The sequence below is a fragment of the Ahaetulla prasina genome, chromosome 1 (genome assembly GCF_028640845.1).
Source record: "Ahaetulla prasina isolate Xishuangbanna chromosome 1, ASM2864084v1, whole genome shotgun sequence".
Classification (NCBI taxonomy): domain Eukaryota; kingdom Metazoa; phylum Chordata; class Lepidosauria; order Squamata; family Colubridae; genus Ahaetulla; species Ahaetulla prasina.
The window spans coordinates 252069477-252095941 of NC_080539.1; the positions used below are offsets into that span (position 1 = coordinate 252069477).

The window sequence follows — 26465 nt, forward strand, 5'->3', positions numbered from 1 at the left end:
GTTGAGGGGGAGCCTGGGCTGGCTTCGAAGCCTTTGGAAGGCTCTGATGAGGAAGCAGATCAGAGACAGAGGCAGAGGCAGAGCTGAGGCCTTCCATCCTCCCCCCAGCTGGAGAGGCAGCTGTCTTTGGGGCCTAAACTGAGTGAGGGGAACAGATAGGGCCCATCCCAGATGCGCACATGCATAGGGTGAAAAGGAGAGGAGAACAACAGAAAACAATAAGCCGGCTCTAAGGGAAAGGAAGACATAGATGCTAGCCAGCCTCTCCCTGCTGGGAAATAAATAGTAGGGGTTTGGGAGTGGCCGGTTGTCACAGACAACTGTTCGTTTTTCCAGTGTACATCAATCATGTCAGATTCCTTTGCCAGAACCAGGTTTGTCGGGACTAATGCTCTGTATTTGAGATGCCAACGGAATCTCCCTGCTGGAAGATAATAGGGAGGGCACTTGCCTCAGCCAATGTGAAGAGAGATTGTTCTTGCCCTGTTTTTAGAAGGGGAAAAGACTTTCATTTGTGACTCATTACTTTTGGTTTTGTTTATCCAATGTGAACAAAGACTGACTTAAATAAAAAAAGGATTTGTGTTACTCGTGAGTAAGTGGTTTCTCATTGCTTGTGAAGGCTGAGTCAGAACAGCATTTTATGAGATATATGGGTTCCATCAATTCACTCTTGCTTTTTTCTAAGCAGCTACAATATCAGCAAGTGCCTAGTGTTCACGTTAAGTTGGAAAACATTATCTGCAGACACTCGGGATCAGTACAGTTCCCCCCACCTGCTTTGATACTGTGCCTGTGAATGTAAGAGATATGCTATTTGCTTATTGTTCTTGTGTGGAATTTTCGAAATTTGTGCATGATGTAAAACAATAGATAAGCATAGTAAGTCATAGCCAGCTCAGGATTTTTGCTTGAATACTCCCTCATTCCTGTTTTGCTACAACAGGCACAAGGAGGAGATTGGAAACACCATCTTCCAACCCCAAAGTTTACTTGACACAACAAAGGCAAGCTGTAATTAATTCAAACCACGGTTCATTAAAACAAAGCAGGATTAAATCATGGCCTGTGATCATGGTATCTTTCAATAAATTAACACTTGGTAAACCAATTGATAAGTCATGAAGAGGAAGTGATGGCTTCTCTTCTTTTCCTTGTGGCAGAATATGCAAATCTAAGATATAAGCACATCCATTTGTGTAACACTGCACTGTGGTTCAGCTATATTACATATCACCCAAATCCATTCAGCATGTGCCGCCTCCATAAATTTGAGATAGTAATACATTTATCATGCTCATGCGTGAGAAATCCAAACCTCACCTCAGCTATTTTGTTAGCGTCATCCCTTCCTGGCCACTCGGGTTCGTACACTTCTTGCAAACACTCTGTAAGTCTCTTGGAGGCTTCATGCATTGCTTTGAAATAGAAAAGAATGACATAATAGTACCCAAATAATTATTCACCCCACCCCCTAAGAAAAACCCAAGCAAACGCCTTGCTCACATATAAAAAGACTTGAATATATTCATAATATTTGTTTTCCAACGAGAAAAAAACAGATGAACAAAAAAACTTGGTCACACACACATCAATAAACCATTACTGTATGGTTTAATATTATTTCTTTAATTTATTTCTTTAATAAACAAGTGAAATCAAGTTCCTTTTTTAAATTGCTAATTTCTCATTTCTGACCTTAGTATAATTTAAGAAAGAGTTTCAAATATTTGGCTAAGATAAATAAATGATAGATAGATAGATAGATAGATAGATAGATAGATAGATAGATAGATAGATAGATAGATAGATAGATAGATAGATAGATAGACAGACAGACAGACAGACAGACAGACAGACAGACAGATAATGTTATTTGTTCTTCAACTTTATACTGAAAGATTAAAATAGGAATTGCGGTCTATTGATATAATTAGTCTGTGCTATGTTTTGTGGAGCTTTTTTAACGTAGTAAGAAGAAAATTAAAAGGAGGGGACAGGATCCCATTAGAAAGAGGAGATTTGCATTATGATCTCTCCTGCTTCTTAGAAACTGAAAAGTATAACACATGTCATTTATTTGTTATTAAGCAAATGAGTAACTCCAAGCTTTCAAGCCTGGTGGTTATTTTTTTTTACCATCATGGTACCAAATAATATGCCAAGAGCCATGAGAGCATCTTATTATTATTATTATCCTCTTAATATCCTAACTTATGAGACAAGATATAGCTTGAAGCATTTATAAAATGTCAGTCAAATCTATCTGTAGCACATCCCGAGGAAATGTTTCCAGATTATACTACAAATAAATAGCATTTGCCCTACCCGCAATTTTTCTTGACCTCCACTATACTCCAACCATTACTTAGTTCCATAATTATAACTTTCTAAAGTAATGCAGATAGTACTACCTAGCAGCAATAAACAAAACCAAGTAAGATGAGCCTTAATAGTGGCTTCTGGAATTTACTTCACTGAAGATCATGCAAAAGCAGTATTATTCAAAGTATTACCTTTAACTGAAGACAGGTAGGTCCGGAGATCCTTCTGTAGCTTGGATCCTTCTGTCTAAAGAAAAAAAAAAGGGAACAGAATTAGTGAATAAGCTATTATAATAACAGGTCACAATAGTTTGTTTTCATACCAATTTCCAATGTTGTTGTTCATCTTTAAAATCTTAAAAAGAAAGGCTAGAATGTTGCTTTTCTCTTAAAATGAACCCCTCTAGTTTCTAAGATTAGCTGTAGAGGCAACTTCCCAAATTAGCAGAAATTCGTCTTTTTACAGTAGATATGACATCTTTGTAGAAAATTTATCCATGGAAAGCCATATTAATTTCCTTTATTAGGCTCCCAATTAACTATTGTTTTTGTTTTTAAAACTTTTAATTTAATCAATTAAATGATTTTCAGTCATTTATATAATTCCATATTGCTTTTATCTACATCAGCCTCAGAGTTACAGTACTGAGAGAACAGTCACATCAATATTACTAAAGAAAACTTTTCATTTTGAATGATAAATTTGTTTCAATCTAATGGCCAATGTTGGAGTTGGGCAACCTAATTTTTACAGCTGTTTCCGATCATTCAGCTTGGAGGCTAAAGACACAGCATGGCCTTCTCCAATTCGAAGAGACATTTGTTCGGCAGGCTGAGGCAAAGAGGCAGTCCCGGAACCAGCGAAATCTGTGGGCTGGGCTGGGGACAGAATGTATCTGCCCTCAGTATGGAAGGATTGCCACTCTCGAATTGGACTTTTTAGTCACACTAGATGCTGTTTTAGGATTTCTTTCCAGAGCACAATACCATAGTCTTTTGAGACTGAAGGATGCCAATGTTGCAGCTGGAATAAAGCAGGAATCTCCAGGTTTCCTATCTCCATACATCAGGTCAGCAAAGTACTTTTCTTCTTGAGAGCAAGGCTTTTAAAAATTGCACTCTCACTGGCTTGAAACATGGTCTCCATCAAGAGTTGACAGTCAAAGAAGAACCTCTTAATTGCAACAGGGATGTAAGTCATTTCTGGCCTGATCCTCCATTTTAACATTTAAATACTCAAAGTCCCCAACCAATATCTCCAGCATAATTCCAATTCTGCAAATCCTCTGCATATGGGATAATTTAATCCTCAAAGCGTGCATCTTCAAAGACAGTACAAAAGAAAAGAAATGGTCAAATACTGGACGTCCCTTCCCACCTAACATCAACAAAAACTTGATGGAATGCTCTGTGGCCATGGGAACAGCTGTGACTTTTCAAAAGGAAGGACATGGGCAGCTGGAAAAAGAAAAATCTATCTAGCATCTGCTTGTACAAAAGATTGCACTTCCCCTTTCCTTTTATCTTCATAAAGGGGCAGTTTAAAGAGAGGAAGCTTATACAACATCTGTTTCAGGAGGTACCAGATGAATACATGTTTCCTATCATGGTCCTCCTTGCTCTTACTCTAAATGTGTTTATGTCTTCATACTTAACCTTGTGTTTTTAAAATAAAAAATCATAATAGGGTTCCAAAGACTTAAATGTATATGTTTCTGAAATGTTCAGATATGCACCAGTTCTGTTGCTGATGTTGGCTCTGCATTCATTGTACTGAAAACCCTTATAAAATGAGTGGGATAATCTTTTTACAAACTTTAGCTTAGCTTTGGAAACTATCAATTACAAATTCTTTCTGTATACGAGGTCTCCAGAAGGAGAGAGATGGGGATATACTGTATCTGTGCTGCTCTTTATGTCAACAAGACCACGTCAACAGAAAATTGAACAGAAACAGATTCTTCCACATAATCACCATAGATGCCAATACAAGCTCCCAAAATAATTTATTAGGAATGCAACAGTTCCAGAAATGTTGAAGCAATGGAGGAAAATAATAATAGCCTTTCCTTTAATTGTCTGGAGATGGGAAAATAAATACTTGGCGAAAGAATGAAATAAACATAATACATAACTCTGAGGCCAATTAGAATTTTAAAAATAACTTAGTTGTTTAAAATTTGTATTATGTATAGCTTGATTTGCTTATGCAAATATATTTGATGTAAAAATTGAAAAGTATAATTTATTTAGATAGCAGTTGCACATTGACTGGAGCCATTTTTATTTATTTAAGGATTGTAAGGATTGCCCTTTGGGGGTCTCCTATGATGTCCCCAGCAGGAGCTGGAGTGAAGGACGAGAGCTCACCCTGCCCCACAGAAGCATTTGGGCCTCGAACGCAGGCTTGCTAACCTTCAACCAAGTGTCTTAACCACAAGAGTCACTGTACTCCCGACTGGAGCCATGTTGAAATATTTTCAGTTTTAAAGCTGCTGAACTCTAAAATATGTCTCTTTCCTTCATTTCTGCGTGTTTTGAAGAAGCATCCCAGCCAAAGTTAAGGCTGAAAATTATGGAGGCCATCAACACTGTAACGATATGCCAGTGGTAGTGCTGAAAAAGCAGCTGACTCTGGTTACACACTAATTGCAGACCAAGAAACAGAACTCAGATGGATGATCAAGCTGAGTGATGTTTAATCTGTTTTGGCATCATGATGCTCATAGATAGGAAATATTCTAGTTCTATCTTTGTTAGGACAAGTATTCACTGTAACATGAAGCATTTTTACTGGCTAAGGCTAATGCATCAGCTCTAATGCTATAATGAGATAACAAATAGCATTATAGCTAAGTAAAAGGGGTCATGAGAGAAAGAGAGAGACAGAATTTTGCCTATTATAGAGAAAGTGACTGGAACACATAGGAGTATATGGGGGTAGACAGCTTAGCATGACCGATCAGGAACAGCTGGGTTTCTCTCTGACACTCAGGCACATAAGAATGCAGGAAAGACTATCTTTCTGTCATTATGCATCCATTAAGTCTTGAGCCTCATCAAATGTTTAATGCTATTAACAGAACAGAAAGGAACAGGAAAGATAAGGTGGTGTATTTAATGCCAACACTTAATTTGCTATTTAGAGATATGGCAGATGAACACTTGAGGTCCAGCTCACAATTTGCTTTTTTGAGATACTCACTGAATTTGAGGCTCATTATTTCTGTATACCTAAAAGAACTTCAGTGGATGCCATAAAACTTTTTACCAAGTACGCTTGGTTCGCCAGTTGCGCCCCTTCCTTGACCGGGATGCCTTATGCACGGTCAGTCACGCTCTTGTCACTTCCCGTTTGGATTATTGCAATGCTCTCTACATGGGGCTGCCCTTGAAGTGCACCCGGAGGCTGCAGCTAGTCCAGAATGCAGCTGCGCGGGTAATAGTGGGAGCAACTCGTTGCTCCCATATAACACCGATCCTACGCGGCTTGCACTGGCTTCCTGTGGTCTTTCGGGTGCGCTTTAAGGTTTTAGTTACCACCTTCAAAGCGCTCCATGGCTTAAGGCCCAGGTACTTACGGGACCACCTGCTGTTACCTCATGCCTCCCACCGACCCGTACGCTCACACAGAGAGGGTCTTCTCAGGGTGCCGTCCGCCAAACAATGTCGGCTGGCGGCTCCCAGGGGAAGGGCCTTCTCTGTGGGAGCTCCTACGCTCTGGAACGAACTTCCCCCTGGATTGCGTCAATTGCCTGATCTTCGGACCTTTCGCCGTGAGCTGAAAACACATTTATTTATTCAAGCGGGACTGGCTTAATATTTTTAATATTTCTAAAAAAAATTTTTTTAAAAATAATCTTTTAACTGGGTTTTATCATTTTAGGGTTTCTAATTTTAAATTTTAAATCTTTTATTTGGCCTTTTTCTAATATGCTCGGTTTTAAATTGTTGTTTTAATTGTATATTTTTATGTTTTTATTTTTTGGCTGTACACCGCCCTGAGTCCTTCGGGAGAAGGGCGGTATAAAAATTTAATAAATAAATAAATAAATAAATAAAAACAGATGGGAGATAAATTATAGAAAGAATACACTGTCAGAGAGAACAAACAAGTTATTCTCATCAAAACAAGAAGATACATTAGACCAGAGGCTCCAACCTTGGCAACTTTAAGCCCGGAGGACTTCAATTCCCAGAATGCCCCACCCAGCTGGCTGGGGCATTCTGGGAGTTGAAGTCCTTCGGGCTTAAAGTTGTCAAGTTTGGAGACCCCTGCATTAGACTATATACGTTAACCTACAGTAACTATCATTAAAGTGCTTTTTTTTTGTTTGTTTGTTTACATTTATATCCCGCCCTTCTCCGAAGACTCAGGGCGGCTTACAGTGTGTAAGGCAATAGTCTCATTCTATTTGTATATTTACAAAGTCAACTTATTGCCCCCCCCAACAATCTGGGTCCTCATTTTACCTACCTTATAAAGGATGGAAGGCTGAGTCAACCTTGGACCTGGTGGGGCTTGAACCTGCAATAATTGCAGGCAGCTGGTTTTAATAACAGGCTTCTTATAGCCTTGAGCCACCACGGCCCTTTGCAAGATCATTCACAGCATTTTCTTCTTTCTTTTCCCCTTCTTTGCCAAAATAGACACAGTCTGGGGCAGAAGGCTCTGTGCTTAATTGCAATTCCTAGATATGGGAAACTAATTCATTGGGAAATATTCTTAACATGAATATTTTCCCAGACAGCAATTTCCAGAAGTGGGAATTTATGAGACTACAGCATAACCGTTCTCTGTCAATCGACCAAGAACAACTCCCACTACAACTGAAGAAGTTAAGGAGTTCCAAATGTGTCTATTTGTTGAAGGAATAGTGTGTGTGTGTGTGTAATCTGCTGATTAAATCAGCAAGTGCAGTGAGCAAGGCAACTATTAGCCAACACAGTAAGATTCCCTTCCAAGCACATTTATATGCTATGTTTGTATACAGGGGTGGGCTTCAAAATTTTTAGCAAGGGGTTCTCTGCCCGGTTGCTCGATGGGTGTGGCCATGGTGGGCGGCCTCCTGCACCACAGCGGGGGGCGTTTTTGCTCTCCCTGGGCTCCAGAGGCTTTTCTCAAGCCTCCAGGAGGGTGAAAAAGCCCCCCCCCAACTTCCGGTAGGCCGGTTGTTCACCCTCTCTGAGCTTCTGTGCACACCCTGCACTTACCTGCATCCAAAACAGGGCCCGTGGAGACTCCTGAGAGGGGTGGGATGGGTGGGGCCAGGAGTGGGATTTGGGGTTCTCTGAATGCACAGAATCTTAGCTAGAGGTTCTCCCTAACCCCTGTGAACCCCCAACCCCTGTTTATATACGTATTGAACATTTAAATCAGGGGTCTCCAACCTTGGCCCCTTTAAGACTTGTGGACTTCAACTCCCAGAGTCCCTCAGCCAGCAAAGCTGGCTAAGGAACTCTGGGAGTTGAAGTCCACAAGTCTTAAAGGGACCAAGGTTGGAGACCCCTGATTTAAAGCATTCCATAAACTTGATGTATATTTCTATTCCCTAAAATAATGCTACTATTTTGAATGAATAAATATCGCTTTTTATTTTGTTGTAAACATGCATTCATTCCTGTTCATAATGTCCATCTGAGAGCTGTTTTACAATGCAAATGTTGAAACACTGTAGTTGGTTTGATAATTGGGGGGCGGGCTGCTTTTCCTTTTAAATCAGAGGTCTTCAAACTTGGCAGTTTTAAGACTTGAGGACTTCAACTCCCAGAATTCTCCAGCCAGTTATGCTGGCTGGAGAATTCTGGGAGTTGAAGTCCACAAGTCTTAAAGCTGCCAAGTTTGAAGACCTCTGTTTTAAATGAGAGCATGAGTGAATAGGAGCATGCTCCTAGCTGGATTTGTGTTTACTTTCTTATATTTTAATATAAAATATAATAATAATAATAAAGCAGAAGCTATTCTGAAGAACTATACAAAGGACAGATCAAGTGAAGGAGAAAGTTTTCTTCTGGTTAGCTCCAGTTGTGCTGTTCGTCAAACTGCAGACGTACCTCAGATTACTGGAATGTCAAAGCCTCTGCCAAAAAAGTCAACCCATGTTTGGTTTACATGACGTGTATCAAGGTCAGCCCCTAAGCTAACAGGGAGGTACATCTCGTGCCATTTGCAGGATGAAAGGAAGCATGCCCATAGATCTCTGAATGGACATACAAGGTATTTAGAACAAGATTCCCTTCCCATTCAGGAATAAGAAAAAGTTGACAGTGTAATGCATGAGCGAGGCAGCTAATTTTATATCCCTTCCATTTCACAGCAGACCTCGTGCCCACTTGACTGTACAAAAACAGGGTCTTAGCTCAGGGCAAAGCAAAGACAGCTGTCTGTTTGTCTTCCCAGCAACACAGCAAACAATCGACCCATTCTTCAATAGATGCCATTTCTATCCTTCCTGGGACTCCAGTTTAAATAGAGAAAGGTCTCTGCGTTCATAAGATCGACTTCCTTTAGTACTTATACTTCCTGTAGCTGGCATAAATGTGGTTTCTCAGACCCAAATATAATCCCAAATCAGGCAGGATAATGAACAGTGAAGTACCGGTAGGTAGTCTCGACAAAACTAAGAGCCTTATAGCCAGAAGATCCCACATGTCTACCCAGAGAGTAGCAGTGACTAGCTAGTAATAAAAAAGGATAACCACAGCTGCAGTGACAGGTGTTGGTCAACACTTCATCCTTTCTTTTATTTGGGGCAACCAGCTAGACAATATAAATTTCCAGATGGTCATGTTATGTTTACTTTTAAAATATCTAATGATCTTCCTTCCTGAAAATCATCTTTGTCCCAAGTACATGTAATTGTTTAGCAAACCAGCTCTGTTTGGTATGATTGTATTTGTATGATTTTCTAAGCTTTGTATGATTGTAGTTACAAAGCCTTTTTTTTTTTTTTTTGAAGAGGCCTTTTTTGTATTTAATCAATATTCCCCCTTGGGTTTTATTCTTATACAAGGGTAAACTTTGTTTTTCTGGCATCGAATATTTTTCCCAAAGGGGGAAAAAATAGATCTTGTGATAACCTGTGAGATTTCAGCAATTATACCCTGATCTCAAATGATCCTTAGCAAGAATGTTGAATTCTCATGAGAATCCAACCAAGAACACAGATTTTTAAAGAAATTGCGACATTTTTTCCCCTAAAAGATCATATAAGCTGTTAGCATCCTTTGAGCTTATATTAGCCAGTAAACTTGTAAGTTTTCATTCATTTTATTTTTAAGATGTTTTTATTGAAATCCAAGGAGAGGGATCCATGGGAAGTATTTAAGATGCAATGGAAATCATGGGAATCCAAGTGCTAACTTATTGCCAATCCAAGTGCTAACTTATTAATCAGGTAGAAACCTATTATAAAACACAGAATGCCATGATGGGGAGACGGGACATTGTATACTTCTTTATAAAAACACATGTGACTGTTTAAAACCCACAAGAATTCTGTTTTCTGACAAACCTTTCAATTTAGGGTCTAAAATTATGTAGTGTAAGGGCTGAGGCTGATACTTGCAAGATGGGAATTTGAAACTCAGGCAGGACAGAAGGGTTTTGTAAACTCTAAGCAAGCCTCACCCAATCTCAAGGCCAGAAAGGCTATGACCAAATTTCTGTTGATTTGAAAATGCAGAATAAAATTTAGAATTTAAAATGTGGGCCAAAATACTCACACCAATTTTTGGTTTCTGTATTACAGTTAATCCTTGACTTACAACTGTTCATTTAGTGTCTGTTCAAAGTTACAATGACACTGAAAAAAAGTGACTTATGGCTGTTTTTCACACTTACAATTGTTGCAGCATCCCCATGGTCACATAATCAAAATTCAGATGCCTGACAACTGGTTCATATTTATGATGGGTGCAGGTGCACTGGAGTCATGTGAACAACTTTTGTGAGCTTTTGACAAGCAAAGTCAATGGAGAAGCCAGTTTCACTTAACAACCATGTCAGTAACTTAACAATTGCAATTATTCATGTAACAACAGTGGCAAGAGAAGTCATAAAATTACATTATTTTCCCACTCTGCCATGCTTATACTGTATTGTGAATTTTGTCAAACGCCAAGGAAATCAGAAGTTTCAGGCAGTTCAAATGTGTATAGAGATTTATTGCAAGCTTAAGGTCTCTATAAGAATCTGAACTACTAATGGTCAAGGGAAATTAGCAAGAGTTAAAAACAGAAAGGAATTCAAGGACTTAGATCTCTTGTGGGAGCGCAGGGTCTCATGATGGATGACGTGTTTGACTCCTCCCTCAGGCTCAGCCTGGTCATCTCCTACAAATTCGTGCTTAAACTTATTTTAATGGAAACACTTGCTCACACGGTACTGAAGAACATCTCTACTTTATGCTTATAATACAAAAAAGCAGCAAGATGAACTCCTAAATATGGCTTGACATTTCAGTATGTTATAAGGGAAACTACTTATTGAATTACTGTAAGCTAAAAACACCTGATTTCAAAAATCACATACTCAGTGAAATTAATGTATGTGTTATTTATAACTAAGCAAGAAGGTGACCTAGCCAGCAAGATTTTTGCTCAAAATGGCCAAACCTCTTTTCTGCACACATACAGAACCAACTAGTGTTTGGGGATATGGGCATCTGACCATGGGCTTTGCATTTTGCAGTCCCTGATAGTTCATTTACTACTTTTAAATCAATTAAATAGTTACAGTGATGCTTAAAAGTGTATGACTTTAATTACTTAATTCAGTAATTACTTACTTTTAATTATTCAATATTTCTGCATAAATGTGACCTGAAACACATTCCACATATGTTCCAAAATGAGTTAAATTATATAATAAATAAATTAAAAAAGAGAATCCAAGTAAACAAAGACAATATAAGACAATTTTTTTGTTCATTGTTCTATTTGCATTTTTTAATATCCAAGTTTTCTACATGTTCTGTTGAATGGGATATTGTCTGTTCCATGAAGATCTTTTGGGAGAGGGCTAATTTGTTTGACCTTTTGTTATTTTTTTTTCCTCTCTTAACAATGTAATTTTATGTTTGGATGATACATTTTTGCAATTATAGAGCAGAAAATGCTTAATTATATTTGTATGGCAACATATGTTATATTCTAACAAGAAGAACTGGGAAAGAAGGATAATTATCTGTTCTGTTGCAGATAAAGTAAGTCAACTAAGACACAGAAGATTAAAACACGAGGCTATCTGCATTTTTAAAATACTGTGTGCTATTCACAGGGAGGAAAGAATAGTTACAGCAATCAATCAATGTCTCTAAATTTTGCCAAATAATCCTTGAAACTTTTAAACCATGCTGGAACTGAAGTAATGTACCCCAAATCCATTCCTGATCATCTGGCATTGGTTTGGTACCAATTAAGATCAGGGAAGAAAAGAGACAAATCGTAAATTAAAAGAATAAATGAACAAATTTTATTCATTTATATATTTATAAAATTTATATGGCCACCCATCTCATTGTAAGTGATTCTGGGTGGTGTACAACAATCAGTGAATGAATCCTTTTAACTCACTTACCAGCTGTTTGTTAAAGTTTTGCACACACTGTTCAAATTGCTCATCTTTTGTTTCATCCGCTTTGCCAAGTTTCTGGAGGACCTATAAAAGCACATGAAAACAAGGAAGAAATTAATGTTTACAACCACATAACCACATCAAAAAACCAATATTTTTGTTTATTTTAAACAAAAATAACAGAAAAATTAGGAATGGGGAGTAGGAAGAAGCTCATCTTAGGTTAAGTACAGTCCACTCAGTTTTAGAGCAGATGCTCCGACTACGATCAGTGCCAAAGCCAGTTGAAGATTTTGACCAGGATGGACAGTTATCACAACATAAAAGTGAGGGGAAGATGATCCAAAGGCCCAGTTCAGCATAAGGTAGCATCACAGATTGAGGGAGAACTCTTCAGCGTATTTCTGAGCTTATCCTTTCAAAACAATTGGTGAAAAACTCAACTGAGAGCTTAGCATTTTTCTTCACAATTTAACATTGTTATTGAGTTATAAGATAAAATAAAGATACAAAATACGAAAGTAAATAGGAAAGCAGTGGGGAGAAAGTGGGGGGAGAGAAAAGTGAGGAAGAGTTGGGAAAAAGAAAAAGAAGCATTGACTTCTGACTCTCTCAGTCAAATAAGGCATTAACATCAAACCATAACTTTTTGTTTTTTCATAATAATATAAAGTAGCCATTTCTATAAGGATCTATTAATCTAATCGGTAAAACCTAAAATCAAAGTTTCATTCTTTTTCACATCAAGAACGAAGTTCAGAAGTGGTCCCCATGTGGAAACAAAAGTACATATATTTTTTTCTTTAATCAAAATAGTCGATTTCAGCCAACTCCACCAATTTCTGCAGCCATCCATCCTTCCAGTTTTGTGTATATAATAATCTTGCTGCTGTCAACATATATAGTGTCGAAGTTCCAAATTTTTTCTCCAAGTCTTTTTTCCATTAGGCTCAAAAGAGAAATTTATGGTTTCAGCTTTATCTTCATTTTCAGAATTTTCTATATTAAAATATGAATCATGCTCCAAACAATTTTTACTTTATCACATGTAGAGAAGCTTAGCATTTTTCTTAACCAACTTCATTTTCTGCTAAAGTAAAAAGAAGAAATGGCTAATAAGAGCAATGGGGCAGAAACCTACCCTTTTTTTCCATCTACATCCATTATAGGAGGGGGAACATGTGGTCTTTCAGATGTTGCTTTCAGGAGCCAGCCTGCTGACTGATAATGAAGACTGCTGTAAACTGTAATTTAGCAACATCTGGAAGGCAATCAGTTTTTGTTCAGCTCTGCTTTCTATAACATAAAGGGAAAACTGCGTGGGCTGCAGGTTTTTAATTAAATTAATTTGCTGAAATTTAATTAGAGAGGCATGGCACTGAAAAGTCAAAAGAATTGGAAAGCAACCATGTGCAGCGCAATCCTGATCCCCCTGCAAAAACGTTAGGGCAACTTCCCTACAAAATGGTTCCTTTGTGAAATACAGAAGGATTAAGTTCATATGCAGAGCACAGAGTTATCACTCTTGGGTTTATGAGAATTGAATACACTTCTGTCTAGGATTAGAAATAGCCTCTGGAGACTCCTGTCATAGGGACATGATTCTGTCATCAGGAAGGACCAGAATAACCATGGCAATCAGCCAGGCCTCTCTTAGCATTGAGAGACCCTTTTTAACAATGCAGTTCACACACCATTTGAGGCAAAGTAAAATTTAATCAAGACACTTCATTTATCAGCCATTTCTTATTAGAGCTCTTTGTATGGAGTCAAGTGTGCGGCTGCCATGGCGGGTGGCCTACAAAAGCTAACTCAGGGCTGCCTGCCTGGCTGTCTTGAATGACTGCACAGACCCAAGCAATACTAGGCACAGTGTCTGTTATTGACTTCAATTGCCTGCCCCTTCCCCTTCATATTGTATCAACATACATGTTGATGCAATAACCAGCTATAACAAAGATCAGGTATGACGATTTGCCAAGTTTACATTTAATTAATTTAATTGTGTGGGGGGGGAGGGAGAGAGAGAGAGAGAGAGAGAGAGAGGGAGGGAGGGAGAGGGAGAGAGAGAGTGTGTGTGTTTAACAAGCAAAAACTTAAAACAGTCCACAGACAGTGAGTTCCTACACAGCTATTCCATCAAACTATTTGTATGCTACTATGGAAAGAGTATACCCCAGCCTAGTTGTGTCTGACTCTAGGGAGCAGTACTCATCTCCATTTCTTAGTCAAGGGAGCCAGTGTCGTCCGAAGACATTTCTGCTGTCATGTGGCCAGCATGACTATACGCCAAAGCATCGAAGTGGTACCTATTTATCTACTTGCAATTGCATGCTTTAGAACTGCTAGGTGGGTAGGAGCTGGAACAAGGATGTGAACTCACCCCATCATCATCATTATTATTATTATTATTTTATTATTATTATTATTTATTTGATTTTTATACCGCCCTTCTCCCGAAGGACTCAGGGCGGTGTACAGGCAAAATAAAACAAACAATACAAAGTACAATTTAAAATGCAATTTAAAAAACTTATTTAAATTAGCCTGAAAATTTAAAAATTTACCATACACTAAAAACCCCATTTAAAATTGATAAAAAATTTGACATTTAAAATTCAATTCAAGCCAGCCCCGCGCGGATAAAAAAGTGTGTCTTCAGTTCGCGGTGGAAAGTCCGAAGGTCAGGTATTTGGCGTAAACCTGGGAGAAGCTCATTCCAGAGTATGGGAGCCCCCACAGAGATAGCACTCGGGTCTCGAACCTGGGCTGTCAGCTTTCCAGTTGCCATTGTGCCCCCAGTATAAATGTGTATTCATAAGCAATAAACTATAGAATGTTTTTCTGCACATAAAATATTGCAAGTTAAAGACCATGTTACTGATTTCTTCCATCCTCATGCAGAGAAGAGTAAAGAATCTGCTCATTCCTTTGCTCTTCATTTGGAAACTTCTTTAGAAAATATGTTTCTCCAAAATATTAGAATAAGGAGTACAGCTATGGGGCCTGAGAAACTGCCATGGAGAATAGAAGAAGAGTGCTTAGGGAAGTGGTTAAAAAAAATAGTGGATATAGAAGTGTACTCATTTATCCTAGCACTGATAACTCTCAGAGAGGATGGAAGGGGTCAAAGAATAAACCAGTTCCTACAAGCTCTCATTTCTGTTAAGAAATTCCTACTTCTTACTCTAGTACAGATTGATTGTTGAAAGATTGCATAATTAGAGACAAACCAAAATTCCTAATCAATTTACACTACAATTTTGAATTTGATCCTACGCACATATGTGCAGACAGCTGACTCTGTAATCCTGATTTTCAGAGTTTCATTTTATCCGTGTGCACAAGAGTAGTACTTAAGGCTGGTATTTAATGACTGAGTGGGTGGCTAGTTCAGCATCACCCTTTTCAGAAACCTTTTTCCATGCCCTGGGATTCCGTTACTATTTGTCAGTCTTTCCTGAGCTTGCAATATGATCCCAACTGACTTCTCCTTTTTCGTTACTTTGCCAGATTTCCTAGCATAAGCTGTGCCATCTCTGTCCTAAATTGTAACTTTAACAGTCTTTTCAGAGCAAGGTTTCTCTTACTTGCATTTCTTTCAACTCGATGTTTAACCTCTTCTTAAACCACAGTGAATTAAAAAGCATAGTAAATGCAGTGCCAATTTACTTGTTTTCAATGTTGTTCTCTGCCTTGGGTTCTATTCTCTGGAAGGCTGTAGAGTGTATGTGGCAGAGACATGTTGTTACCTTGGTAATGATTTCTGATGAGTTTGCCCCTGCAGTCTTCCAGGATGTGTTTTGGATTTCATGAATTTGCCTGTAAACCTGAGATGTCCTGATAGTCTCCCATCCCAAAACTAAAGAGGTCTGAGTCTAATCCTACTTAGCTTTTGCCTTCTTGAGATCATAATAAATAGACCACCAACTCTCACTCACCGAAAGAAATTTCAACCGTATGCCAAACCTTAGCCAGCAGATTGTGCCAACCTTTATATATCCTTTTAGAAACTCACAAATTTGGATCAGTTAAGCTAGATAGCTGCACATTCTTTTTTATAAGGTAAATAAAATGAAACCACCATTTGATTTCAATACAATAGTTAATTAAGTAGAACAATAGAAAAAGGTTCTTAGAATGACAAGTTTATGTATTATAATCATAGAAAAAAATAGACTCAAGCGGTATCAACTGTTTGCTTCTGTGCTCTTTTTTCCACATTCAGTAGATTAATACATGTAAATATTCAACAAGGATCTTTTGAATAATCTGGTTTAATATTCAAATTTCAAGAAATGCAAAGTCATGCCCAGTTGGACTGTTTCCCATCTAAAGACAGAGATGTAGAATATCATTTTTAATGAGCATTTAATATTGATGGTTGTATGGTTCTGGGGATTCTGGATATTATCCTCATCCTGGTGATTCTTTTAGCATAATATGTACTGACTTTGTAAAATGATTATTTTTTGAACTAGGTTAAAGTTCATTTAACCCAAGCAAATATTGTGACCATGTTGTAATATCTGAAAGGTTTCCCCTATAAAAAATAGTATACATACAAAATGCAAGACACCAGTTGAAAACTTCCAACTCTGATCATTTGTTTAAGCACTGATTATTATAAACTTCAGTTGGATTCACAAACCACACAATAACATTACACATCTGCAGTATCAGTGCCTTGAAAGCACATACTACTTGGAATTAATTAGTTAAGAGTGCCAAATTATGGTAAAGTGACTGTACTTCTAAAAAATCAAATATAATTATTAGGGATGTATAACACCCTTATTAAAATTCAGAAAAGGTTTTTCAAAGCCCGTGGCAACACAAATGTACCATCTATCTGTAACTGTCCACCTGAAGCTGTAGCATCATTTCCTGAGACTGCATAGTTATTCTCTTCAGCTGCCATGTGATTCTCAGAAAAAGAAGTGGTTGCTTTAAAAAGGTACAGAACATTGCTTCCCATGTCCTCTGACGCACTTTTTGGGACTGAATCTGAAGCACAGATCGGCCACTGACTGAATTGCAGCAAGCTCATTCAAGCTATGTTTTTCTTCCTTTCCTGTAGTCTCGCCAAAAAACCTGTTCTTGCAAAATCACAGTTACCATTGGGAAAAGTTCTCTTTGATACCAATAGCAGCTTCCTTCCTATTGCCAAATAATAGCCTGGAAGGAACAAATTTCTGAAAAGATTAAAGTCTCCTTCCATGCTTACTATGATTTTAATAATTAACTGTATTCCCCCTTCCCTCACTGCCTGTGAGGAATAGTGCCCTGTGGCTATTTTCATTTTGGAAAAAAAATCCATTAAATGCATTAAACTCTAGAGTCTAGACCAAGTAAAACATGTTCAGTGTGTTTTACTTGGTCCAGAGTTAATCATATATATGTGGTATGTCTTTATAGAAAACAACCACATATTAGCTTAACCTATAAACTCAAAAAAAAATCAGGTTAAAATACTTTAGCAAATACAATTTCAAGAATTTGTAGAGACCGAGATTTAAATCATTCTTCCACAGCATCGCACTGGTAGACTTTGAGGAAGTTCCTGTAATCTCTGTCTCAGTCAAATATATCTCTCAGGATATTTGAAAAGGAGATGGTAAAAGAGGCTGAGGTCAATAAGTAAATCAAAAATTACGTAAACTAGCCTGAGGTACTATATTTGGAGAAGCAATGAGAAGACAAAAATATAGGTCACAAAATAGATAAATGTTTGTATTTATCTGCAAATTTGAGCTAGTATTTATTTTATATTTAGGTTTCGTAATGCTATTTTACCTGAATCCTAGAAGGAAACTGTATGATTACATGATATGGATCAGAATATATATTGGTAGTAATTGCATTAGATCTGTCTGCACGCAAGATACCTATATAATCCATATGTATTGAAAAGATTTCTGTCAAGCAGTAGATATTCAAAATGGATTCCATGAAAGTGCTTAAAAAGTAGACAGCAAAAGAAAATATGCTTTTCAAATGCCTACATACACACTACATACCCCTACCCCTATTCACATTATAGCACTAAGAAAACCTCAGTGATCGCCAAGTCTGTATTTTTAATGTGAAAATTCTACAGAGGATTTTCTCCTAAAATTTAAAATCTCTAGAAGAGACTGATTCTGTTTATAAATAATTTTTATTTCCATTTTCCAACATCATATTTATGTACAAACTATTATCCATCATTAGTCATTAATTTTTATTTATTACTGATTCAGGCCTGCCCGATTGCCACTTCCTTTCTTCACAACCTCCCTCTCTACCCTCTACTACTTTCACATCCTTCATCTCCTTCGCTTTACTACTTCCTCTCCTAGAAGAGACTGATTCTGAAAAGGCATAAAACACAAAAGTTGTGCAATTTATAAAGACAAAGTCTTACAGTTCCAAAAAGACTAAAAAACACAAAACATGTGGATGCTTCAAAGCAGACAGGAAGATGCTGCTAGCTGTTAACAACAGGCAGCTCCCAGCCTTCAGGAGCTGGAATGGGACTCAACCCAGAGCAGAACTGAATAGTTCAGCCAACCATCTCTCTCACACATGTGTATTTAAATCAAAAGCTGGACTCAGACAGGGACTCAGCATGAGCGTTTTAGCTGACACAACAGCTGGGAACAGAAATGTGCAGGATTACGCTCATTTCCCATTAATTATCAGTGAGCTCACAGGATAACACCCATTCCCTGAAGGAGTACAAATGGTGTCAAATATTAATATTCCTCAGCAACATGGGTTTGCCCTCTCCCAGTGTCCCAGTGTAACGCCATCATGCATAACCTATGAGATCAGACAAAAATCTTAAGACTTTACTTGGGGTGGAGTGTCAAATTAATTACAGGTATTAATGAAACAGATCTGCCTATGCAAAATTGAAAAAAGACAATCAACATTACTCTCAGTATTGGCTTGAGGGGGAAGGGATAAAGGAATTTGCTGCCTGAAAGAAGGAAAAGGAAAAGATCACACATATGTAGAAAGGTAAAGGTTTCCCTGTCAATCGTGTCCAACTCTAGAGCAGGGTGCTCATCTCTGTTTCTTGGCCGAGGGCGTCAGTATCGTACGAAGATAATTTCCATAGCCATGTGGCCAACATGGCTATATGCCAAAGGCACACACCTTTGGCATGTAGCCAAATGCTGTTACCTTCCCACCAAAGTGATATCTATTAATCTACTTGCATTTGCATGCTTTCAAACTGCTAGGTAGGCAGGAGCTGAGGTAAGTAATGGGAGCTTAACCTGTCACATGGCACTCAGGTCTCAAACCCAAAATGTCAGTTCTTCAGCTGACAAACTCAGCATCTTTAACCACCGAGCCATCTGCCCCGTCATATATATGCAGCAGAGAGATAAAGCTTTGATGTGGTTGCATGTAATTCAGCGAAGCTCTCCTTGTACCTTTATTTTCCCACAGACCTGTTGAAGGTCAGCGGTTTTAATTACAGCAATAACACACAGGTTGGAAACTGACCCCAAAAAACATGACAACACCCTGTCTGGATCAGACCAAAGACCCGCTAAGTACTGTTTTGGAATTTTGTTTTGTTTGTTGACATTGTTGGTTTCTTTTTTTCTTTTTTTTTCTTTTTTTGCAGAGCAGCTAACCACATGCATTTATGGTGCTTGCGAGCTGGACAATTGTCCAGACATTCTTTCCCTTCAAATAAAATGTAGTGAAATCCTCTGAGCCCAGGAATAAAAATGGATGTTTGAAGAAGACTGTAGAACAAGAAGATATATTCTGTTTGTGTCTCAGTTTCTGCCTAAATCAAAAGACATTACAAAGGTTAAAAGTATCAAGGAGGACTACTTGAATGCAATCACTGATTTAAAAAAGGGACAAAACACACAAGATACCAAGTTCCAAGACTCTGTAACTTAACAAGCCTTTGTGAAACTCTTGATTTCTTGGATAGGCTTGACATATCTCCAGCGTACAATTAAAGTGACATGTGAAACGTCATTGAATGATAAAATGTTAAATAAGTTTACAGCTATGATTAAAATAGAATTCTTCAATATGCTGGATTATTTTTGCCACTGTATTGCTTTGGATGAGACTTCCCCAGAGCCAGGCTCTTTCATCCCAGAGCACTGATCCTTCTAAGATTATCCATGACACTTGAAACTCACCACTACAATCTCTGAACTGGACTAATGGAACAAAATCAATAGACTGTGAATTGACATCCCTTATTGGCATTCAGCCAGGTTAAAATGAGTAACTTATTTAACAAAGGAAAAGGGCAGGGTTTTCTCCTAAATCACAAGGAATGAAGGGCCAGGTGCAAGCAGATGAGAGTAGACTAGCATTCTCTCATTGCACTTGCCCATTAAACAGGATTAGATGCAAAGGTGGTATTCATCAGGTTCTGACCAGTTCTGGAGAACTGGTAGTGGAAATTTTGAGTAGTTTGGAGAACCGGTAAATACCACCTCTGATTGGCCCCACCACCATCTATTCTCTGCCTTCCGAGTCCCAGCTGATCAGGAGGAAATGGGGATTTTGCAGAAACCTTCCCCTGGAGTGGGGAGGGAATGGATATTTTACAGTATCCTTCCCAGGGATGAGATGGTCCCGGTTCAGACTGGATCGCCTGATCCGGTAGCGATGGCGGCGGTGGTTCAGAGAACCGGTAGCAAAAATCCCTCCCCCGCCCCCGCCCCAGATGAGCTGTGCAATCATCAGAGGTTTGTTTTTTTTACTTTTAAAAGCATTTTTTTGGAAAAATGCTTTTAAAAGTAAAAAAAAAAACCTCTGATGATCGCACGGCTCAGCTGGATCATCAGAACCCTTTAAAAGCATTTTTTCTACAAGCTCTTCGGCCGAAGAGGTTGTAAAAAAAAAGCTTTTAAAAGGCTCCTCTGGCGATCCCAGGTGAGTTGCCTGATCGCCAGAACCTTTTAAAAGCATTTTTTACAACCTCTTCAGCCGAAGAGGTTATCGAAAAAATGTTTTTAAAAGGTTCTGGTGATTAGGCAACTCAGCTGGGATCGTCAGAACCCTTTAAAAGCTATTTTTTCTTCTGGCGATCCCAGCTGAGTTGCCTGATCATCGCAGGCTTTTAAAAGCATTTTTTACAACCTCTTCAGCCATAGAAGTTGTAGAAAAAATGCTTTTAAAAGTAAAAAAAAAAAGTTGGCCACGCCCACCCAGTCACATTCTCCCCCCACCAAGCCACAGCTCCAGAACCAGTAGTAACAAATTTTGCATTTCACCCCGATTCTTCCCCTGCCACGCCCGCCAAGCCATGCCCACCAAGCCATGCCACGCCCACCAAGCCATGCCCACAGAACCGGTAGGAAAAAATTTTGAATCCCACCACTGAATAGATGATTATGGGATTTCATAATGGGATGGAGACTACACAGGACTAGAAGCCCTAAGTGTGCTTTGGGACTGAGAGTAATAGACTGAGAGTTTCTACCCAGTGGGATTTAAGATCGAGTTAGTAATATGTAAGTAATGCATATGATTAGGCTTGCCAAGTCCAGCTCAATCAGTTGCTGATCTTCCAACAAATAGTTTTTCTTTCTTTGGCTTTGCTTTGCTTTCCTTCTCCCTATCCAACTACTACTTGTTGGCTTCTCTATTTTATTTATTCCGTTCTTTTCTCTGTCTTGCCCAATTCAGTTACTTTTCATTCCCCTCCATTGTTCCTTTTTTTGCTCTATATGTTGGAAAGGGGGGAAGGAAGGCTATGTCTATGTGCACCCAGATGTGCAGATATAGGAGTGTGTGATCTAGTATGTTTGCAGATAGAGATCAGTTTGTTTTATAAATCAGGTGGATTATGCAATAATTGTAAAGCTTCAAAAGGCGCTTTTGCTGTTGCAAATATTATGGCTTCTCAGCTTGGCAATGAACTATGGGGGAAGGGAAGGGGTAGATAGAATTTAGGTTCCAGACATCAAGATGCCAGCTGTGAGAACCATGAACATTTCAGCAGGTGTTTACCAGAGCCAAAAGACTTTCTCACAACAATACCAGGATACTCCATTGGACAATGGTCTAATAAGGGGGAGGGAGAAGCTGAACTTTAACTATATGGGTTTGTGCAGCAAATGGTTAGATGTGGTCAGTGGTGGGATTCAAATAATTTAACAACCAGTTCTCTGCCGTAATGATTTCTTCCAACAACCAGTTCACCAAACTGCTCAGAAAGTTAACAACCGGTTCTCCCGAAGTGGTGCAAACTGGCTGAATCCCACCACTGGATGTGGTTTTGTCCTCATCTTTGCCGAAATGATGTACTCAATAAAGTTTTGCATTAAGAGACTGGATGGTCTCAGCCATGCTTGCATTGGTTGGGTTCGTCAGCTGGAACATTGACAATAATTTTAATTAATAAACACTAATTGACCATCCTTTTTTCCCCCCCTCAAAATGTGGCCTCTGCCTGGTTGCAAATCAATCTTAATTTGATTTAAACTGAAGACTTGGAATGATTCAACTCAACTTGTATTTTTGACAGCTGATTAAAGTTGATTTGAAGTTTAGTTAAAAATTCAACTGAATAGTCCAGAGACTATAATGAAAAAGTATTAAAACACTTATTACCTCTTCATTTTGTGGAAGGTGAGAGATGGCAATAATAGGGGAGACAGACATTTTCAGGATGAAAAGAGCAGGTATGGTAAGTGCTTTACAGCACATAGATTTTTCCTCCCCATGTTTCAGTTAGATGTCTTCAAGAATTTCACCACATTAAAGCCTTGAACAATTCCTCTTGCATTTCTTACATGGCAGAGATAGCAGGAATATGGAAAGGGCAGTACAACCACCTCTTCAACAAACAAACAAATAAACATCTGATGACATTTGTACTAAACCAGCATAAAACATTGTGTTTCTCCAACTTAAGAACCTCAATTTTGAAAACCTGTTTTAAAAGCAAGCTCTTACTAAATACTGATGAAGTCATCACTCATTGAACACTTTCTTTTGTCTAATATTTCTGGTCTGCTTTGTTGCCAGGCAACATTGACCTCTTCTTGGAATGACACACATGATGTATTGTGTCTCATTTTTTAAAACAACATGTCTAACACATGTATTATATAAGCAACAATAGTAACATGCATGCACATTAGACCTTTTGTTATGAGTAGTCTAAGAACAAGCCCTTTACTTCAGGCTTACTCACACTGTAAAGCTGAGCCTCCCTTTCTCTGTCTTCCTCTAAATCGGTGGTCTCCAACCTTGGTCCCTTTAAGACTTGTGGACTTCAACTTCCAGAGTCCCTCAGCCAGCAAAGCTGGCTGAGGAACTTTGGGAGTTGAAGTCCACAAGTCTTAAAGGGACCAAGGTTGGAGACCCCTGCTCTAAATAAAGCTAACTAATCAAATTTAATGGGAAAAAATCTAGATAACTCTTTCTCATAGGAAGGACTCTTGTTCACATTAAGTAGGATGCCAGGGTGAAGAGGCAATACTGTCAAAGTGTGATCTCTTTTCAACAGGACTGGATTATGTCAGACTTGCTTTTGTTAGTTAATTAGAGGCAGGAGAAAGATAATGGTATACTGAAATAAAGTGCTTCAGATTCCAGTAGAAAAATTGGCACAGGAACCACTGCAATAGCTCCTCATCTCACATTTTTAAAAGCAGCAAATGTCTGGGCCAACACTTTGTGCTTAACCTGGTATCTATTCATTCATTGTCAAGAGATGTAAAGAGCTTCCAATTATGTACAACTAAAAAGTAAGGTTTGACCCAAGAATGTACACTAGACTCATCAGCTTTGCATATTCAGAGTGTTGAGATGGACCCCTAGTTGCATTGGCAGGATATACGATTCCAGAAGTACAAGCGAGAGCATATAAGGCTTAAGAATGGCTGTATTTTTTATTTTTTTTTATAAAAAAGTTTTATTTTTACAATCTTATCAAATAATTCATCCAATGTACAGTTATATACAATTAGTCGGGCCTGCCCAGTCACCACCCCCCTTTTTAACCTTCTTCCCTCTTCTACCTTCTTTTACTTTCCAAACCTTCCTCTCCTTCTCTTATCTACCTCCTCTCCTCCCTCCACCCTACACTCTTCTTCCTCTTCTACCCCTCTTCCTTCCTCTTCTCCTCTTTCCTACCTCCTACTCTCTCTTTTTTCCCTCCCCACCGTTCTAAAATGGCAACTGGTCAGACCCGACCCTACATTAATTATATTTATACATCTTCAATAATCCCTGTACATTAACCATCACTCCATCACTAACCTCAACCCCCAATTCCTTCCCTTTACCCCCACCCCCACCCCGACTTCCCAGAACAAAATGCAGGGTATCAAAACTAACAATCATAATCTAAAATAATTCCTAAATTATAATCTCTAGTCTCTCCACGCTTATTCACACTCTCAATTCCCCTCTCGTTCCAAATATTCAAGTAAATTTACGATTTGCCTCACATTATATCTCATCTGCCTACCCTTAATAAATCCTGACTGATCATTATGAATTATTTGATTCATCACTGGCATTAATCTATTAGCCAATATCTTGGTAAATATCTTGTAATCAGTATTTAAAAGTGATATAGGCCTATAATTCTCTGCTTTAATACCATCTCGATCTTCCTTCGGTATTAACGAAATAAAGGCTGTCCTCCATGAAGGGGGAACATCTCCTCCCATTTGAATTTTATTAAATAACTCTTTAAGTGGTTCAACCATCTCATTTTGTAAATTTTTATAATAAACAGCTGTTAAACCATCTGTTCCTGGTGCTTTACCGATTTTAAGTTGTTTAATTGCTAAGAAAATTTCCTCTGAAGTAATTAATTGATTCAATTCTTCTCTTTGATTTTCTGTAAGCTCACAAATATTTTGTTGTTGTAAATATCTTTCTATCTCTGTATCATCAACCATATCCCTAGAATATAACTTACTATAATACTCTAAAATGCTTTTTTAATCAAGTTCTTTTGATAAACTTCCTTACCCCTATATTCTATTTTATCAATCGTTCGTGATTTCTGTTTTTTCCTTATTAAATAGGCAAGCCATCTTCCTGGCTTATTGGCATTATTAAACGTATTATGTTTTACATATTGTAAATTAATTGCTACTTGATCTGCCATTAACATATTAAACTGACCTCTCAATATATTTATTGATTCTTTTATTTTACTATTTCCTGGGCTATTTTATCAATAATTGTTCTTTCTTTTAATTTCCTCTTCCAGTTCCTTTTCTTTTCTGCAATTTATTTTTGTATTTAATATTCATTTGTATAAGATTTCCTCTCATATAAGCCTTACTGAGTCCCAAATCATCTCTATAGATGTCTCTTTTTCATATTCATAATAAAAATTCTTTCATTTGTTTTTACATTCATTTACATTTTGTTCATATTTAAACAAATTCTCATTCAACCTCCATGATCTCCTAGCCTCCTTTTCCGATCAAATTCAATCCAAACTGGACTATGATCAGATAAAGTTCTTGAACAAATCTTAGTCTTCTTCACTCTAGAATACAAATCATTAGTAATCAAAATAAAATCAATCCTCGAAAATGATTGGTGCCTATCAGAAAAGAAGGTAAAATCCTCTCTTCTGTATTATGTTCTCCAAATATCTCTTAATTCCAAGTCCTCCATCATATCAAAAAGCCTTTGGTAATTTACCGCTTGATATCTTCCTTAAACTTTTTGTCTTTTTGAGTATCCAACACACCATTCCAATCACCCATTAATATATATGATTTATAATCCCAAAATACTATTCTTTTATGTAAAAACTTGAAAAAATTTTCTTGTTGTTGATTTGGAGCATAAACTCCTATTAATAATGTCTTCTTTCCCTCCAACAAGAGTTCAATAGCAATGTATCTTCCTTGCTTATCCACCTCAATTAATTTTGCTGATATATCCTTCTTTATATATATAACTAAACCATTTTTTTTCTCCAAAGAGGAGGCAACAAAATGTACTCCCAGTTTTGAATTTATCAAATATTTCTGGTCTAAAGATCTAATATGTGTTTCTTGTAAACAAGTAATGTCATTTTTAAATTGTTTCAAATAATGAAATACTTTCCTTCTCTTCATGTGAATTCCAACCATTAACATTCCAAGATAATAGTTTAATTGCCATTATCGGCCAAAGGAAACTTTTGGAACACTAGCCGCAAATCACATTTTGCTTTAGGCCTTGCTCCTCCCACTGTTTCCGTTGTAGTAGTTGCCAGTTGTTGTTGTGCCTTCATCTCTTGTTCCTTGCGATTAGCAGCAGCTCTTGTCAGCCTTTGTTCTTTTGAATCTGGACCCGTCATAGGTATTTCCAACACTTGTAATAAATCTTCTTCCATCACAATCTGTTCTTGAACCTGCTTCACTTCTCTTCCTTCACTTCAGTCTCCTTCTTCTAGCATCCAATGGAGAAAGACTTCCAACTTTAATGCCTCAACATAAAATTCTCTTGCTTTTCCAACTGTATTGAGACGATGTACTTTCCTGCATAATATACTATTATACCAGTTGGAATATCCCATCTATATTCAATCTGACGTTTTTAAGTTCATTCACCAGGAAGGCAAA

At 37.9% G+C, this 26465-nt stretch overlaps 1 protein-coding gene across 14 annotated transcripts in view; it reads right to left on the minus strand.

Moving 5' to 3' along the window:
• Positions 1 to 26465, minus strand: part of BIN1 (bridging integrator 1) — a 128054-nt gene that overhangs the window by 55592 nt on the left and 45997 nt on the right. For all 14 annotated transcript variants that reach the window (XM_058195765.1, XM_058195755.1, XM_058195832.1 and 11 more), the window contains exons 2-4: positions 11905 to 11985; positions 2517 to 2571; positions 1324 to 1418 (exon numbers count right to left, since the gene is read on the minus strand). In XM_058195765.1, coding sequence (XP_058051748.1) covers positions 1324 to 1418; positions 2517 to 2571; positions 11905 to 11985 — 231 coding nt within the window. The remainder of the gene's footprint in view (positions 1 to 1323; positions 1419 to 2516; positions 2572 to 11904; positions 11986 to 26465) is intronic.